The following is an 18,949-nucleotide window of genomic DNA, read 5'->3' on the forward strand; positions in this document are numbered from 1 at the left end:
AAACTAATAAAACTAACATTTTCTCATGCTTTGCAGTTTCAAGACTTTTTGCTGAGAAGAATAAAGTACTGTATATCTGACCAATATATTAGCTTTAATGTATAGTTAGATATCCTGCTTCTAGCATTCCCCAGTAGCTTTCTGAAGTCTGGAAACGTCTTTTTGATTTTACCATATTTATTCTTCAAAAAACAATTCAAACAAATTAGATCTGTACAGTAACACAGCACTGAAAATAAAGGTGGGGTACACTGTAAAATAGCTTAACTGTTTTCCTGGACTAAATCACCTAAAAATAAAAGGTTATCCACAAAATATCAGAAATGTCTTAGAAGTAACTTTTTTTCATTGTTTCAAATTTTGCAAAAAAATAAAAAAAAGTAGAGGAATAACATAATGGCAATACTTTGTGATTCAGTGTTAAGGAAATTCTTAAGATGGCCATTTTCAGAAGTGGGACAAAGTAAAAAAAAAAAAAAAATAGAAGAAAACAGAAAGATATGGAAATCAACAATCTCAAAATATCTCACTTTTGGTCTCAATCTCACTCCAGTGGTTTATAAAGAGAGCTGCTCTCCTATTCCCACATACCAGGGTCCCTTCAGCTTCTTCTCGCAAAGACACACTCCTTTATCATTAGTTTTTGCTTGAGTGAATTGGGCCTGGGTCCTTTTGTTTTTTCACAGATTGCTGCTCTTTGTTCTCCCAAGTTATTTCTCTCTCTCGCTCATTCCAAATATGCCTCTCCCCCCTTTGCCTTTCTCTCTTGCTATCTCATGCTTTTGTTTTGTTTTGTTGCATTTAAAACCAGGGCTGAAGTGAAGTGGAAGCTGACTAAGGGGGCACTGGCCTCAGTGACAACCTCAAGCTCGCCTCAGCTCCACATTAGCAACAAACAAACAGCAATTAATAAGTAATAACAGATGATGAACACTTTTAAAGATGCTGAAAAGACATGTGAATCATCAGAAAACCCCCTTTGCCCTCTCTGTCTGCTTTCACACAAGCCAACTGGGAAATGCTTCAGATGGGAAACTTGGGTTTGTTTCTGTATATGCTGGCTTGTCATGAAACATACTGCTGTCAGCAAGAGACAGGAATAAAAATAAATAATTTGTCTGCAAAGAAACATCCGCTTTCATCTTAACTATCTTGTATAAACGAAGGAATCAATTGAAATATCACTTCTGTTGAGAAAAAGAAAAGAGCTCTCTTTCAGTGACTCAATTTCTCAAGAGAACTTTGTCCCCCCCAAAAAATGAGAAGAAAAAAAAACTTGAATCTGCAAAGGCCCAAATACGCCCAGAGTCCACTGCTAACTGTCTTGTAGCCTCTCTCTGTCTTTCTCGGGGGACTTGAGGCTTGAATACTGCCCATTTTATTTGTTGGACAACTTGGGAGCTGGAAGCCTAGGGCATTACCATGAGAATGCCAAGTGTTAGCCATGAGCTGACAAAGCCGGCCCCCCTCCCTCCTCCAGGGCCCCTGCACTGATGGACACTCACTTGTAAACTGAAAGAATGCTTACCATTGTCTGACCCAAAGGGCTCCCCTACCACCACCCCCACCTCTTTCTCTCCCTCATGTTCTCTCTTTGAATTTCTGTCAGAAAGCCCCCCTCCAATCCCTCTCTGGACTCTAAAAGAACTCTATTACTGACCGCCACTGTCAGTCACAGCACTCACTGACAGACTACTGAAAGCCCAACTGTATGTCTCCATCCAGCATGTGTTAAAAGTTATGGGCTCCTTCAAAAGCTCTAGTCTGCAGCACAAGTCAGATGGAAGCAATGACAGCAAAGGGAGAGCCAAGGCTTTCGATGAAATGTTTTAATATGCAAACAAATTTAAGTTGGGTCACATTTTCCAAGACTTACGGTAAATAGGCGGAGCCTCCCTGTAGTTTGGCTCCGTCCCAAAAACAGTCCAATGGGGTGATTATCATACAGGGGAATAGCTTGTCAATCATCTGAGATCAAGCAATAGAAAGGAAGCATGATTAAACATCACAAATCAGTGAGACACTGGAATAAAAAATTTGTTTGTTTCTTTGTTAACTTACTCTTTCAATCATGACATTTTCTATAATTGGAACTCCTGATTTATAGCATATTTTGTTAAGATCCCACGATCTAGGGGAAAGAAAAAAGATTAACTTTAAATGACAACAACCATACTGGAAAATTATTCATGTCCATGATTTGCTTACTTTCCAAACAACGACACCTGGACCTTGCTGGCAGACATGGCAGCTTCCATGTGAACCAACAGCGCCTCCTGGGTAAGAATATTGGTGCCCTCTTCTTTGGGGGTCTGGATAAGCATCTGTGAGGTAAACACAGACTCCTCTCCCTGCTTCTCTCGGGTGTAGCTAAGCTCTGTGCTCACCCGACTGCCAGCTAGGAGGAAAGAATTAAGAAATGAATTGATGCAAAATTCTTGATTTAGATAGCTTGATATAGATAGATAGATTCTCTACATTAAGCATATATTAGCACAGAATTTCTGAAACACACATTCAGAGACACTCACATTTGTATGTGCACATATGCACACACACTTACACTAGAACACATATATCGACCAACGCCCTTGGCTCTTGCCGGTGTTGGTTTTGAAGGCACTTCACACAAGCCAGTGTCTGGCCAAAAGAAATGAGTAATACAGCTTCTCATTGGCTCCCTCTGTGAAACAGATGTGCCCTGTTAGTTAGGAAAACCAGCCTTCGGATGCCCCCAAAACCCCAGACAGGGCAGCAGAACTGGACAAAAACTTGTTTGAATACATGGAAAGGGATCATAACAAGGAAATGATGAACTCTTTTTTCATTTTAACATCCTGTGTCCATCTTTACAGATGCAAGGAGCAAATAATTCATATAAATGTTAGAGTGAAGGGTGATGAACAGAGCAGAGATGGGAGAGAGGGAGTTATGTTGTGCTGTGCAGACTCCAGCCCCCTAATTACAGAAGGTTGCCCTGAAAAGAGTTTGCCAGCTGGGGGGGATCTGTGCCTATGCCAAGTGGACATGAAACATGCCGCGCTGGATCACAGAGGGCCTGTCTGCCCCTCTCGCTGTCCCACTACACGACAACCCCAGAGAAAGAAAGAGAGGGAGGAGGGAAGTGGGGGAAGTTTGAAAACAAGAGCTGCCTCCTTCTCAATTCTCACTCTCAGCACTCTTGTTCTCACTTTAACCACACTGCAATCAATCCTGACTTCACCGCTCTTAGCATCTATTTCTCATCTCTTCTTAACACTCTCTTTAGGCCCTGTCTCTGTCGTTCTCACTGTCTGTTTCTCTTTCTGTCTCTTCTTCCTTCAAGTTCTCTGCACCTCCCCCCAGCCTTGAGCAGGCGCTTTTAATTGATGGGGAGAAAAGAAAAAACAAACTATTCAGCCTACGCTGAATGTGTGAGATCAGGTTAGAAGTCCGGGCCTCAAAGACACACTCCAATATTTTTAGACTTTGCTTTCAAAGCTTTAATTACCTACACAGGCACTTGAGGGTATCAGGTCATCTTGTTTATTACCAGTCGTGAGTGTCCTTTTTCAAGTGTCTCGCTCAATGAATTTAATAAAGAAAGTACTTCAAAATAGGACATGTTCTTTTCTTGTTGGGTATTTTTGCACATTGGGTTCTACATGTATTTCTAAAGCTTTAATTCCAAGGAAGCTACAACAGAAGGCTGTAGAATAGCAATGTCCTCAAGATTTTTGGAGACTCTTGTGGTTGAGAAAATGAAGTAAAAGTACTGGTACTTGGAGTTTATTAAACCATTTCCACAATGGAAATTGTCATTTACAAAGTGATGAGGCTTGATGTAAAAACACTGCTTGGACATATAGTTGCCCACCACTTCAATCGGTTTCCTTGTCACGCAGATTTCCAATCAAAAAAAGCCTACTACAAAATGGAACCCTTTCCGTTCCTGCACCTTTTTGACATCTGTTAAACCTTTTTTGACATTTCGTACGTTAACCTCTGCAGCGTGGGGTTTTGATCCCAACAGGAACTGGGTGGCTCAGAGAGACTCTGGCTCTGTAATTACAGGCCTCCTGAAGTAAATTATAGCTATTTGTGTCTCGTTCCTCCCATCTGGACCACCCAGGCAGCTGTTCCTCTCTCTTCTCTCACTCGCTCGTTCTCGCCTTCGCTCCTCAGCCCCTGGTCCAGCCCCAGTCACACAACTAAGAGCTTTGCAAAGACCCTGCTCGGTTCACCGTTTGCTCCAGAAGGAACCTTGCTCGTTCTTTTATTGTCTATCTACTTTTCCATCTCCAGATTTCTCTTTTCCTTGTCCTTCCTCTTTCTCATAATCTCCTCATTTCTTGTTCTCACTCTTTTTCAATCCCCCGACCCTCTTCCCGCAATCAGCCTGCGTCTCCACACAGCCTTAAAGAGACAGTCCTTGGAAATTTCACCCCCCTGGAAGAAAGCATCTTTGAGTATGGAAACCAAGGTTTTAACACCTTGATAGCTGGTAATTTTATTACATGAACAATTTTATAACATGAAGTATTAGTCTATGTTTGTCAACTTGATCCAAAAAGGAAAAAAGCAGCTCTATCTAAATCACATCCCCAGTTCCTTTAGTGGATGTTACTGAGAAGACTGACCACCATCTTCTAAATTTTAGCAAACAATTGTACTCTGTTGGGTGTAACATATTAATTCATTTACTAGTGTCTCCATTAAATGCACTTTCACAATAGTTACAATATTGGGAAAGTGAAAAGAAAGCAAGAAATGTCATTTCAAGTCCTGACAGAGTTTCACGGCTGTGGATGTATAAATATAATATTTGTATGAATGTGTGTGCATGTGCTATTGGGTATGTGTGTGCACCAGTGTAACCACTGGACCTGTCTCTACCAACCTCAGTCATTTCCTCCCCACCTGACCCTTCTATCCCTAAAAGCTGGATACCCAGAATTCCCTAACCTAGTGAAATATTTGGAGGTTCTCACATCTGGCTTCTAAGACGGAGCCAAGGCCACCTTTAAAGTGCTGTATGTCAAATTTATTATATCCTATTTTATTCTGTCTTCGTGGCTTACAGACCTAGTCCCAGGTCCAGGCCATGCTAGGTCAGACCAGGCCACCTTCACAGTTCAGTATGGTAGATTAGCTGGATTAGGGGGCCTCTGAAAGGCCCCATGCTGCTATGGAGGAAGATCCAATACGAAGAGGGCTGAAAGTGACATGTATGCTACGTCGTGCCAAGGAAAGTTACCCCTTCCTGATTAACACAGCATGCAAACACTGGATTATTTCTACTTTTGATAAAACATAGATTTAAAGAGAAAAAAAGAGTTCTCACCACCACAGAGTAGCAACAATATAAAAAACAGAATGCTATCCCTTGGCTGCCATCTTCCATCCATCATTTACGTTTTTTCTCTCTCTGCCCTTTTTTTCAGCATCCTCCCATAAAGATCTTTTATTTCTTTTGATTTTCAGCAAATGAGCCAAATGAGAAAATTATTCTCTTGGCCAGGCAGTATACATCACACACACACACACACACACACACACAAACGTCTTGGGCCTTTTGTCACATGTGGACCCACCAGCATCAGGGCTATGCCCCTTTAGGTCCTCAGCCTGGCCCTGCCCTACGGCGTTCCCTAGCCAGGACACGGTTTAAAACAGGCAGCCCCCCAGCAGATGGGCCGTTCCTCCATACAATCCTTCAGTACAGCAGCTCCAGACTGAATGCAGATTCTTTTGTCATTCAACCCTTCAATTTCTTTCAGATGTTTCCCAACAAACAGTGGACTAAAATAAAGAGAGAATGTTTTTTTCAACAAAGGCAAATGGACCAAAACTTTCCCAGCCTGTAAAACAATGCCAGAGTCGGCTGTGGGAGGGTGAGGCTGGGGGCGAGGAAAAGAAGCTGGCACTATGCTATCATACCTATAGAAATACAGTGTGTTTGTGTGTGTGTGTGTGTGTGTGTGTGTTTTGTCTTCACATGCATGCTGTATCTGTTAATCACTCCTCAACGACAGTTGCATTATTTTAGATGGAGGAAACCCTATTCAATGTGTGAACACAACAAAATGATCAGTTTCAGTGTGTAACAATCCCACAGCTCCAATCAAGGTGAAACACACACACACACACACACACACACACTGAGATCACATCTTAAAAACAGTATAAAACAACATAAAAAATCAGTTTCACTTACATTCTATTCAGATGTGCCAGTGGTGTTAGGCACCACACATAAATTTTCACCAGGGTTGGCATTTAGGCACTTTCTATTTCCATATGTATAGGCTTGCCTCTGCTAATTATGCTAATCATGGGCAGTGTTGGCCACTGTGAAAAATAGTCACATTAGACACTCCACTGACCGCTAATACTGCTTAATGTGTGGTTGAAACATACATTCATCCCCGCCTGAAAGGCAAAATTTTTCCACGTTGCTGGTCTCATTCAGACAAGAAATGAATTTATTGAGCCCAAGAACCATTTCTTTTTTTCCCTTCCCAAGTACGAAGAAAATGTTCAGTCTCTCACCGTCTCCCTCACCCTTTACTTTTTATACCTTCATAGTGTGAAGACAGAAGCAAATGGTGCAAACTCTAAGGTGACTGGTGTTACTTTATTTCACGCAGACCAAAGACAAAAGTTGTTCTTTAGCTAGGAAAGAAAGGGTGCCACACTATTTTGATTGAGTTTTCATTATCCTGTTTTCACTTGCTTTGCAGCCTTTCAGGATATTGAATTCACAGTTGCAACGAGTCTGGTAGGCAGCATAAAGGTGCATTTCATAATATCACTGTAAATGTGGCATCAAACTCCAAAGTCCACACCATTAACATTTTTGTTTTATAACTGTAAAGTTGCTACTTCAAAAAGACAGGCAGAGTAGTCTGTGTTTCCTGCATTGTGGAAGCAAAAGCCATGTGTCTGTCATATGCACATTGTAGCTATAGCTGCTCAATGTGTGTTTATTTGTTAGGAGGTGGTCTTGGTCTAACTGCTGGAGTGTGTGCGTGTGTGTGTGTGTTTGGGGGATGCTGCGAACAGGGATGGAATGAGGGAGACTTGGACCGAAGGATTGAGGGAAGGGGGATGAAATAAACATTTTGAAGTGACCCAGGTTGACTCTGGTCTTGTTTGTTCTTTCTACCAGTGAGGTCCTGGGCCCTGAGCGCTGGGAGTTTATTTATCTAGCTGGGGTACCACCGCACACTATTCACCTCCAATAATGCCTCATAGAGCTCCCTTTCTCTGTCCGAACTGGGGTGCTGTGTGCGCTCCAATGAATTATAGCATTTACCTGCTGTGCCCCTCTGAGGTTTGTTTAGAGAAAGTGCTCCAAACAGTGAAATGTCCACATGTGCATTCGCTCATTTGCACAAACTCAGGGGTGTTTTCTCTCATTCAAACTCTTCCAATACCTTTAATTAACCTGTTTCTGGATCTTCTCATATTTACAGAAAACCTTGTCTGATTAGATTGCTAGCTGGTTAAACTACACCTTCAGTCTCTATGCATTCACACTACGTGGACTGTGTATCCTCCTCTTCCTACATGGCCTCTTTATGGGACATGTGGTGTGCCTGTCTCACTGCGCTCATATTTGGACAGCTTGAGACTGTGTACATGTCTGTCATGCCTCACCCAAGCTCTGCCAAGAAGGATGAGTTTCGTTAATGTAAGAGTAAACACCACTAGTTTTACACGGAGGCCATTTCTTTCCTCTCTTTCTCAAACAAGCTTTTCAAGTGGGCCTTTATAATGGGCAATAATCAAAGTTGCCAAACCATTTAATATATGATGTAAAACAATTATCCATACACCACAAAAAGAAAACTCTACTATCACAGATCTAAGTTAAAATTTTAAGCTTAAGAAAGCAGTGTCTCCATAATGCAACTGCTCCCTCTTACAGTGAGAAAGACAAGCAAGAGATGGATTTGCACTTGATGTTCGTTCTGGAAAAAACACAAGTAAAAAGGTGTCAACTAGCCATAAACCATATGCCCTGTTCCTGCCCAAACACACAAGTGTCTTCTCTCGTTGTTTTCTTAGTCCTGCACCTCTTTTTACGATCTCTCTCTTTTCTGTTTGTGGACAATACTGACTGGATCACATGCTGCCCAGCTCACAGCACCTTTCACACAAGACTTGATTAAAGATTACAGTACACAAGCTTGATTTCTGCTGAATGGGAAGTGGGACACCTAGGAATTATAAGATGTAATATAGTTCAGGTACTTTCAAATGATATACTGCAGATCAATAGTACATGTAGTATCATCTATCATCTCTTCACTGGCTGCTAGTGTTTGCTTCACTTTCCAAAATAAGTCAGTACTCTGCATTATAACAATGTGCACAGCAGGCCTTTGTGAGTAATTTAAGGTATTTTGATGGGTGATGTCTGTCTCAGGTCCTCTTCAGTGACTGAACAGTCCTTAATCCCATTGTGAGACTACACACCCTGATAGTGAGGTTTTAATTCTCACACAGGTGTGAGTGCTGAAGGCGTGATAGCCCATTTATTTTCTCAAGTATCCATAGAGCAGATAAAACAATATAAATAAAGACTATCAAAGTGTGCTATGAAATGTTTGCATGGAAATGTACGTATGCACTGCAGAAAAACTACAACTCCCATTCTGTCTCTCAGTGTCTACTCCTTCTAGACACAGTGCTGTGCTCTGCTTCACAGTGTTTTGGTCCTCTAGGAGGGAGGAAGCAATTTAAAAATAAACCCTGGTGGCCTGACTTCACAGAGCGGGCAGACAGGCAGGTAGAAATATAAACACACACACACAAAGCACAAGCAGAGAGACAGGAAATTCAAAAGGCAGACGGACGACCAAGCAAACTGTACACACCAAAGGTGGCAAAGACGACAAGTGTATGTGTTAATACTGTGGTGGTGGGGGTGTTTAGTATGAATATATGATGGGAAACATATGCCCCTAACACATTCACACACACACTTACGCATCCAACTTGGCAGAGTGTTAACACAGAAGTTGTCAAATCACATCTAGTTTATTCTGAATAGAATACAAGTACAAAAGCCTTGTTTATGCTGCAATCTGGAGGAGCTGTTTCATAAAACTGCTTTTAAAATGTGAAGGTAATTATTTAGAATCTTACATTTTAAGTGAAGATGTCTACACAAAAACAGTCCAATAAAAATTAATAACTAATATAGAAAACTATCCGGAGCCCCTTGATATGAAATCAGCTGTGTTATCAGTGAGGGTATCATTCCTCCCTCTTGTGTTCTTGATTATGTGCAGTGATGCATGTATATGTGTGTGTGTGTGTGTGTGTGTGTGTGTGTGTGTGTATGTGTGTGTGTGAGCGAGAGAGACAGAGGGGGAACTAACTTCTCCTTGTTACCAAACCACTTTACTCTCCATTGAGGCCCTAGCAGCTTTGTCAATGGGCTATTGGTGGAAACAAGGCAGGCAGAAACTTTAGAGACATGGCCACGGCCTCTTAAAGGCACAGCATTCCTTTTCAGCCCCTCGGTTCAACTCGCTCAATCCCACAGCAAAACAACTGGCACACAAACATCTAAACATCTCATTTGGAAGACGTCTCTGCCAATTAGCTCAAGAAGTAATCCTGAAGCTTTACACTAACCAGAATGAAACCAATGAAAAGGGAAACAGTGGAAATTCAAGCTCTTGTTCCTTGTTTTTGCAGGAGATTGTTAGGTATTTATAGTCAGATAGATATTGGTTAGGTACTTGTTGTATTAGAAATGTTTTTAGTGTAGACAGGATGTCTAGCTCAGGCTGTTAAATGCTTACTCATTTTCATGAGTTACTCCAGGTTGTTTATGGTCAAGGATAACTAGATAGAGAGTTGATTACTGTATGACGTGTTTAATCTTAATCATAATATCTTCTTATGCCTAATGTCAGGACATGTCACTGAATGTCCTGTCAGAATGTTTTTAGATACACACCACTTAATCAACACACACACACACACACACACACATTGATTTTCTTCATGTTTTGACTACTGCTATGGCCAGCTGCACGGCTGGCACCAGAGACGTCACGGTTTGACGTCCCTGTGTAAAATGGGGTTAGCCCAAAACAGATATAATGTACAGGCCTGTTGGGTTCGGGGGCTTTCACCTTTCATCTGCCTGCGTGCAGTTTGGAGGTGCAAGATGCCTGAGCATGTAATGTTAATTTTTACCTGTGTTCATGGAATGTACCGGGTACAACAAGATTCAGACTTTTCCTACCAAACTCAAGCTCATAATTTCAATGACAGCATTTAAAGTTTTCAAAGTGTACCAGATAAAATAATTCATTTACATTCTTGTGCAAATGACGTGCACCATTTCCAGACACTTCTCCTGACACTAGCAGTGTGTGTGTTTCATCCTACACCTCTATATAGCTCCTGTGGGAGCTGCCTGTCCCATCCTCCCTCTAGTGACATGGTGGGCTTAAAAACCCTGTAGAGTCTGTTTATATTCACCAACTGCTGTGGCGCTTTTAGAGCGTGCAAAACAGGTGGGTAAACTTCAGCTGCATTCACTTATATATTTTTTTTTACTCTTCTTGTGAGGAGGAGGAGGAGGAGGGGGGGGTTTAGGGAGGTGGTGCCTGCTTGCCTGCCTGCCTGCTTGCCTCTTGTTGAATGGAATCCAAGAATAGTTAGGGACCACACAGGGAGCCGAGGGGGGAGGGGTCAGAGCCCTCAAAGATGGCTAACCATTCACACAGTCCATCTGCTGCGGGGATCAGCCCCAGCACTGAAAGCCTGGGGGTTTAAAAGGAATTTGGCCAGTGTGAAAAACCAAATAAAGCTGCTTCTGCCCCTGAAAATGTACAGATAACCTAAACCTAAAGACAGTGTCAAATGTAGAGAAGGTTTGTGAATTAGTGTAGAATCAAAAACACAGACATCCTTATCAAGCACGTGAAAGACATGGTGTGTCTGTATGACTTGTCATGCAGTCGTGTCAGTGTCACGTATCACGTATCACGTAAAAAGAAATGAAAAGACATGAGCGAACAAAACTGAGCTTTAAAAATACAGTCTCCCTTTCTTAATGCATAGAAGAGAAGGAGAGACTGAACTACTACTGAAAAGTCACTGAACACCTAGTGCCCTCCTATGGCACTGAGATGACACTAACACGGACAGCCTGCATCTTCCCACCAGTCACTGTTGTCAGTCAAACTCCAGTGAAACTCAGTGCAGAAAGACAAGCTCATCAAAATGTGCTAATTACTGTAAACTGAGTACTCTGCAGTCAGTCAATCAAGACCTAACTCACAAAATGGTGCTTTATGTGGAGAAGGCACTTTGGGCTGTTCTATTTGTGTGAGACAGTAAGAGTCACAGCAGTAGCAAGGTGCAACGCTAAAAGCACGTGTTAAGGGGCTGTGTGTTGCGCTGAGGTGACTAATGATGTATCAAATGAGAGATATCTTAAGCTCACCTTCCACCCATAGTTGTTCAATGTTCGTTTCGATAGCTGCGACTCGCAGTCCCACAGATAGAGCCCCGAATACTAAGAGTCCAATAAAGAGGACCTTCCCACAGTGCCTCTGGATGTGGCAGCCCAGAGAGAACAGGAGGGCCTGGAACCTCGCCCGGATCCACAGAGGAGCTTTCTGACCTACTGCCTTCCCCTGGATTTGAAGCAGAAGGGAGGGTGAGAAAAGGATAGTATTATTATTACTGTGATACCATATATAAATAACACATCAATGCACAACCGTTCCCAAAAGGCAGGTTTCATAGCTCATGGCTCTCTTTATTCTGAGGCCACATTTAAAGCGCCGTGACAACTAGCACCCAAGATGCTGCATAACACATGCAAAGAGATGTGTCATTGCATAACATGCATGACAAAATAAGGTGCTAACTAACTAACCACATATCTGACTGCCAGTGTTGTCCTGTCCTGTGCATGTGTGCTGTCAAACTCCTGCTACAACCTCATATCTGTCGCTACTTAGGCCCAGAGATCAGAGATGCCTGACTAACAGTTATCAAAAAACATAAAAATAAAAAAAACTTGAGCTGGAAAACATCATTTTCACACATAGAAAAAACATACATTTAAAGAGATCTTAAAATGAAGATACTTCATATCAGAGTTCCAGTCTGTTAGTTGAAACATTTCAGTAACCATACTGTCAAAAGGTGTCACTTACACACCTACACTCACAGGCCTGCACTTTATATGAATCTGATCTTTAGTGAGAATGCAATACAAAGCCTTGTTCATTCACTTCTGCATATAAACTACTACTAAAAAAGTACGGTATCTGCAAATGGAGACTGAGCTGTAATCTATTGCATGTACTACTCTGCAACATAGAGCTGTGCCTTTCCATATAACCGTACTCCAGTCATTCTGGCCCTGCGCTGCAAATGTCACTGCAGTAGGAGACATTGTAGCCTACTGCTGTTGTGGCTTCTCTCAGCAGTGCTGAAACACGTCCAAGCATCCAGGCGGTCCAAAGATGCTTTGTCAGATCAAACTCAATCAGTGAATTCCTTTACAGGACCCACCACATTTCCAAACAGACCCCGGGCCAGTGCGCTCTCCGCTGCCTTGCACAAAGCCAAAACACGAACGAGGGTATGGGAACAAACTGTCACTCACTCCCTCACGGTGGCTTTAACAACAATAGAAATGAATGAAATCTTAATGTCCATTCAAATAAACAGCAAAGTTAACTTGCTGCCAAGTATGAAAACTCTGGCTATCATTTTTTCCCCAGGGGGTTCCCAAACAGTTTTATGTCATACAAGCTCAGAGTTCTTATAGGGGTTCAGGTAAACAGTTTCTGTTGTCTATATCAGTCTCTGATAATAATTTCTTCACTTGTTTGTCTTTAAGTGATAAACAATCAAACTTCACTACTGCTGACTCCGCTATCGTCTGGCTCGGGGAGCTCTGGATAGACCCCGAACCCCGTTTGGGAGCCGTTGCTTCAGCCCACTCCACATTCCTACATGCGCCCTCAACTCTCGATAAGATAACAACTAAATCAAAGCTGCCTTTGAAGAATTTTCATTCACAATTGCTGACTGACTGAAAGCAGCATCAACAGTACATCCAGCCTAGGCTACGAGCATTGTATCACCTTTGAGATCTGTTTAAGTGCGAAAGCAGCGTGGCAGTAGCTGGGTCTCCGGAGTAGGTCTGGGTTCGTAGGAAGCTGGGAGCGCGTATAACTCGGGGGTAAGTCTCCAAAGACACTGGCCGCTGGGACCCCGCGATCCGAGGCCATAGTCCAAAGAGGGTGAACGGGGCGCAGAGTGAAGCGACAGCGAATCGGTGCGATTTCAGAAAAAGCGACAATAATCCAACATAGAAGAGGAGCGCATCCAGCACCACTGGCGACAATTCAGAAGGTTTTCTAGTCTTCTTTGGAGCCAAACAAGTCTCGAAACTCCATCCCAACATTATGCGCCAAAATCCGTATAGATCCCCCAGTCTTCATTCGTCCCGATAGTTTATGAAACCACGTCTCAGAGTAGTAGCAGCAGCAGCCTGTGTCTGAGCTGTCGGTGTCAAGTCTAACTCCGATCCTGTAGCAGTAACATTTGGAGAAGTTCGCCTCTCGACAAATCATGAAAAGGGAGGTTTGATGGAAAAGTGCTCCGGCTCCCATTGGCCAAGGAAGAGGCAAATTACTTTGCAAACGTCGCCTATTATTAGCTGCTAAGCAACAGCTCACCAAAGTGGAGAGAGAGGGGGACCACCCAGGCTGCTGCTGCCTGGGCTGGAGGGAGGGGAGGAGGAGGACGGGGAGGAGGGGGGGAGGGAGAGAGGAACTCTCTCAATAAACTTCGCACCGCCGCGCACGCACGCACACATCCACGCGCTCGCACAGCCATGCACACAGCTCGCTGCCTGCCCGCCTCACTTGCTCTCTGGACATAATTCCCAGAAGTAATCGCACATGCCATCTATTGATATAACAGCGACAGACACGCACGCACACAGCCTTCAGCTTTTCTGTTTCATCACCAGCCTGTGAAAGAAATAAAAAGCTAAAGCAGCTTTTCAGACAAGAATGTAAACATAATTTCTTTTTTGTATGGGAGAATTACACATCTCTCCACACTTTTCATTTCACTTCAGGGCATCTCATGTTTGGAGCATTTGTTAACCAAAAACATCGTTATCCCTGCAAGTTTTTGCCTTGAGTGCAGCTTGTAGGTAGCTGTGAGAAGAAGTGTGTGTGTGTGTGTGTGTGTGTGTGTGTGTGTACTGAAGGTTTTTAGCACTAGCAGTTATAACTTTTCCTCTTCGGACCACAAACGTCTTGGTTTTTTTACTCCCTAGAAAATAAAACCCACTGTCACTATAAAATTATCCTTACAACATCATGGAATTTACTCCATGTATGAATCTATTTCATCAACACCCTGGTTCAGCGTGGCACCTTTATCTCTGCGGAGACTGTTGGAAAGTTTCCATCTCTTGCCATGCATGATTTCATGAGTTCAGAAAGCTGTTCACCTAAGACCAATGCCCAAGAGGTGCAGATTGTTTTCTACAACCTTAGGAGTTCGGTAGTTTGCTAATCTTAGCCCCCAATGGCTCCACTCATGACAGTATGGGGGTGAAGAACAAACACACACCAGATTACACAGTCATTCCCTGCCCAAAACATTAACCTGTGCTGCTATATGTGGAACATTTGTCAGGTGGCGGGTGTTAATTTGAGGCTCTGTAAAACAATTTGAACATAGGTGTTGGTGCTATAGACTCACTCCATGACAGCTACAGTAGGTCCAGGTTCAATCAATGTCACATCTAGCTGCTGAGCTGTTACATCCATCATTACTGTTTACATGACACGTACAGAAAGAACAAGAGACAGACAGGCAGATGTAAAGTTGCTCCGAGAGGCTGAGAATCAGCATGTATTTGTGATATAGTGCATCCCTAACCCTAACCCTCATTTGAATGTCTACTAACACAGGTTTCATTCATTCACTCAAGACTGTTTTTTACACTGAACATCTGAAATGAACATTAGGAGTTTCTTATCACATTCAGGGCTACAACTAACTTTTGTTTCTATTTAATCAAATAATCATATAGTCTATAACAAGTCAGAATCAAATGGAAAATACCCATTATAATGTATTCAAATGTCATCTGTCCAGTCAAAATATCCAGAGATATTCAATTTAAATTGACATAAAACAGAGAAAGACAGCAAAACCCTGCATAACAGAAGCTGGACTCAGAGACTATGTGGTGCTTTAAGCAGATTACCCAAATGTCTGGTGAATAACTGTGATGTGAACATAAGTGAAGTGAAATATATATTAAAGTCGATGTAAAAAAAAAATTTGAACAAAACACGTTTTTGATTGGCATCCATAAACGGTGGTCACTTTCTAACACAAGTTGCCTTATGGCTATCACTGATGAATGTTGGTCTTTTTTTTCCTGACACAACAATACAGACACATAATTAAATAAGAATAATAATCAAATTAATTTAAAATGAATACTAACAGTAATAAACCCTGTTTCTAAGTGGTTTTATTTTTGTGCTTTACAAGCATGGATTGCCGCTGAAATTAGGGCTAAGAGCAAAGGTCATCAATCAAACTTTTCAAAGGTTGGGTCAGTGAAAAAACTGAAATGCTATATCATGTAAATTTAGTTCAGGTCTTTATTTCCTGCTATGTGCCTACACTAAATAAATAGGTCATCACAAAGATTCACTTTCAGAGTTTTTGTGAGTTCTGCAGCCGTTAGATTAGATAGACTATCAGTTCTGCTGGTTAAGTGGAATCTCTTCGTAGTTTTTGATAAAACACTTTATATTTGCTATTTCATGGCTAGAAATGTTGGATCACAGGATCCTCTTGTTGTCTTCTCATTCACTGCCGCGCTCTGTGGGGATTCACTGGTACACCTGCATACAGTATATAGTTGTTCAGCTGTCCACATGGAGGTGACCATCGGCTTGTAATTCCACTTTGCTGGAACTGGGTATGAGTTGCCTGTAATGGGTTGGGTCGGTTTGAGTGGTAGAGGGAAACAGGCAGCTGGAAATGGGAGCCAATGTGGAATTTGAGGAATTGGGTTGTGTGGTAGGGGGCCCCTTCAAGCCTAACAAACTGAGGGAGGTCTGAGGCCTGGTCTTGAAGCCTTGGATAAATAAACCATCTGAGATGACCATGCGCTGTGCAGATATCTGCCATCACAACGCCCATGCCTCCAAATACAAACTGTGAAAGCCCTCTCTCCCTCCTTCCCCTCTCCAAGTCCTGTGTCCCACATGGTCCCTCGCCCTCCTTTCATCCCTTCCTCTCTTTATCTTCTCCCTTGTTCCTTTTTCTCTATGTTTATCTCCTCTACACATAACATCTATTTCTGATTTTCTTCTTAACAACTTCATTTCTCCCATATTTCATCTGCTATTCTACTCCTGCTCTTGCTGTTCTTACCTTTTCACTCCCACCTCTTTATCTCTTCCCAGTGACTCCATCCATCCATCCATCTGTTCATCCAGCCACGCATGGCTGGTTGTTTGTCCCGGGTTCTGTACACACTATAGGCAGAGCTACAGAACTGCTGGCATTCTCCCAACAGCAGAGACACTCAGGGTTTAAGCCTAGAAAGTGTTTATCACAGGGAGATGCTGTGAAACTGCTCATTTCATAAGAAATAAATGAGAGTAGAGGAGTGAGTAGAATTACAGAGATAAAATATATACAGAATGTTTTTTTTTACTGGAACAGCAGTGATAGCTGTCATCATTAAGAACACACAGTAAAAGGCAAAAATCTAATTCAACCACAAAAGACATTACTGGATATGCCATTCCAAACAGCTAAGCAGTACCTGGGGAACACTGAGGATGCTAAACAATGAAGAGGTTGATACCTAAACAAAAGTTCTGTTTGGCCCCAATAAAAAAAAAACAAGCATGCCGTCATCCAGGGAAATGACTAAGAGTAATATTTTTCTGTGTGTGAGGGATATTTACAATAAATCCATTTTGCAATCACTTTAAAGCATTAAAACACATCAACATGTCTTACTCTTAAAACATACTGAGACATAATAAATTCCTTAGATAAAAGAAGGAGAGAGTGAGAGAGCAAATCACAAGCACATTTCGGGTCAATAATGATTTCTATGATAACCAAACTGAATATTTGGCTAGATGCTGACTGACTACAAAAATAAAGCTGTTTCCTGACAAATAGATGAAACATATTCAGCATCATTTAAACTAAAAACCAACAAAAGCCATGAGATGTTTTCAACTTGATAAGTCTATAATTACTGTGTTTTCCGTAGTTTTCCAGATATTAGTGAAATTGCAAAAATGTTCCCAGTAGCGAAGCGACATTTTCTGCACTGAGCACCTCTGTCAGTCTCAGTGTGGAGCTGAAGCTGCCACCCACAGTCTCACACAAGATTAATTATGATAATGCATTTCTTTACCCTTTTGTCATCATAATGAATGGTTGTCTTTCTAGGGGAAAAACACACAAAACAGAGAGAGAGACAGAGAAACACACTTTTCTTTAAGTCTTTGTTTGTGCGGTTGTAACAGAGGTATTGTCAGACGCAGCTAGCAGGTGGTAATGCAAACTCAGACCTGGAGGCACAGAACCTCACAAGTGTGCATGTGCATTAAAAATCACACAATAGTGCTATGTTCAATAGTGATCTGTTACAAATGATGAACAACCTTAACAGAAAAGCTTCCATCTAAATGTTTTAGAGACAACACAGAGCTGTTCTTTCTGTGTAACTCCACTGGTAATGAGAAATGTGATAAATGCAACAGTGGACGTCCTTGGAGTATGGCTCAGTCATATGGTCTGTTGCAAACAACAAAGATCTTCATTATACTCTACTTTTATTCTTAAAGAATGTTTTAATGTCATGTAATGTTCAACCCTGTTTTTTTTTTATCTGTACAACTGGAATATCCAGATTAAATTCAGAATTAGTAAACAAGATGTGTAAGCAATGGAAATTAGAGAATACCTCAATTAAGAAAAAAATTCTTTTTAAAAAATGTAGTATTATCTGAATAGAATAAACTTGCTCAGGGAATCAAAAATATGCCAGTATTTCTACAACTAAGAAATACCTAAAACTGCATTTAAATTCTACTATGTGACTGAATATCATCTAGGTTAGTGAGTATTGCTGTTATCTTGGCTTGTGTCAGGAATAATTATATTGGTTTGACTTTGATTGTAAATTGTATGATGGAATTTTAATTTCAATTACTATGGCATGCACATTGTATTCTTTTGAATAAGTGGACTCCAGGAAGACTAGCAATCACTGTTGTGGAAGCTAATGGGGAGCCAGATAAACAAGTAAACAAACCAGTAATAGCTTACAATTAAGGAATCACTAAATGTTAAATACCATAGTTCCTCTATTTTCTCAACACTGGAAAAAAAAGAAGAAGAAACAATTGAACATTTGAGACAGAAAAATAGTCCATTTTTAATTATTTGAAATCATCATCTTGTTTGCAATTACAGCTCTGGATGTTTTCTTGTGTGTGTAACATACTTGGCCAAATAAAGGTGATTATGATTATGTTATAAACATTTTAATTAACAGGATTAGATAGAAAAGGTCACCCGAGGTTGTTCTTAGTGTGATTTTATTACAAAAGTGATTCTAGAGGTAGTCCCAATCAACCTCCAAGTCAATATTTAGTTTGTCCTCCATAGTAAAAGATCGGGAAATCTGGCTTAGTGCGTGTGTGTGTGTACAAGGCATGTCACTGAAGTTGTTGCCCCATACATGGGATCTGTGTCTCCACACATACTCTTTGTTGGCTAAGCAACATAAGCAACTGTTGTATCTTGCTTGTAAAAAGGGTGTTTGTGTGATGTGTAAGTTAGTGATGGGGGTGAAGTTAATGTGTGTGTGTGTGTGTGTGGGGGGGGGGGGGGGGGT

At 41.6% G+C, this 18,949-nt stretch overlaps 1 protein-coding gene across 1 annotated transcript in view; it reads right to left on the bottom strand.

Moving 5' to 3' along the window:
* ptch2 (patched 2) overlaps positions 1-13,672 on the bottom strand; it is a 28,943-nt gene extending 15,271 nt beyond the window's left edge. Inside the window, exons 1-5 of the mRNA XM_020595830.1 lie at positions 13,119-13,672; positions 11,459-11,651; positions 2,209-2,398; positions 2,062-2,131; positions 1,877-1,968 (exon numbers count right to left, since the gene is read on the bottom strand). Of these exons, the coding sequence (XP_020451486.1) occupies positions 1,877-1,968; positions 2,062-2,131; positions 2,209-2,398; positions 11,459-11,651; positions 13,119-13,265 (692 nt within the window). The 5' untranslated portion in view covers positions 13,266-13,672. The remainder of the gene's footprint in view (positions 1-1,876; positions 1,969-2,061; positions 2,132-2,208; positions 2,399-11,458; positions 11,652-13,118) is intronic.
* Positions 13,673-18,949: the final 5,277 nt, after the last annotated feature.

This window comes from Monopterus albus, unplaced genomic scaffold (genome assembly GCF_001952655.1).
Source record: "Monopterus albus unplaced genomic scaffold, M_albus_1.0 scaffold28.1, whole genome shotgun sequence".
Taxonomy (NCBI): domain Eukaryota; kingdom Metazoa; phylum Chordata; class Actinopteri; order Synbranchiformes; family Synbranchidae; genus Monopterus; species Monopterus albus.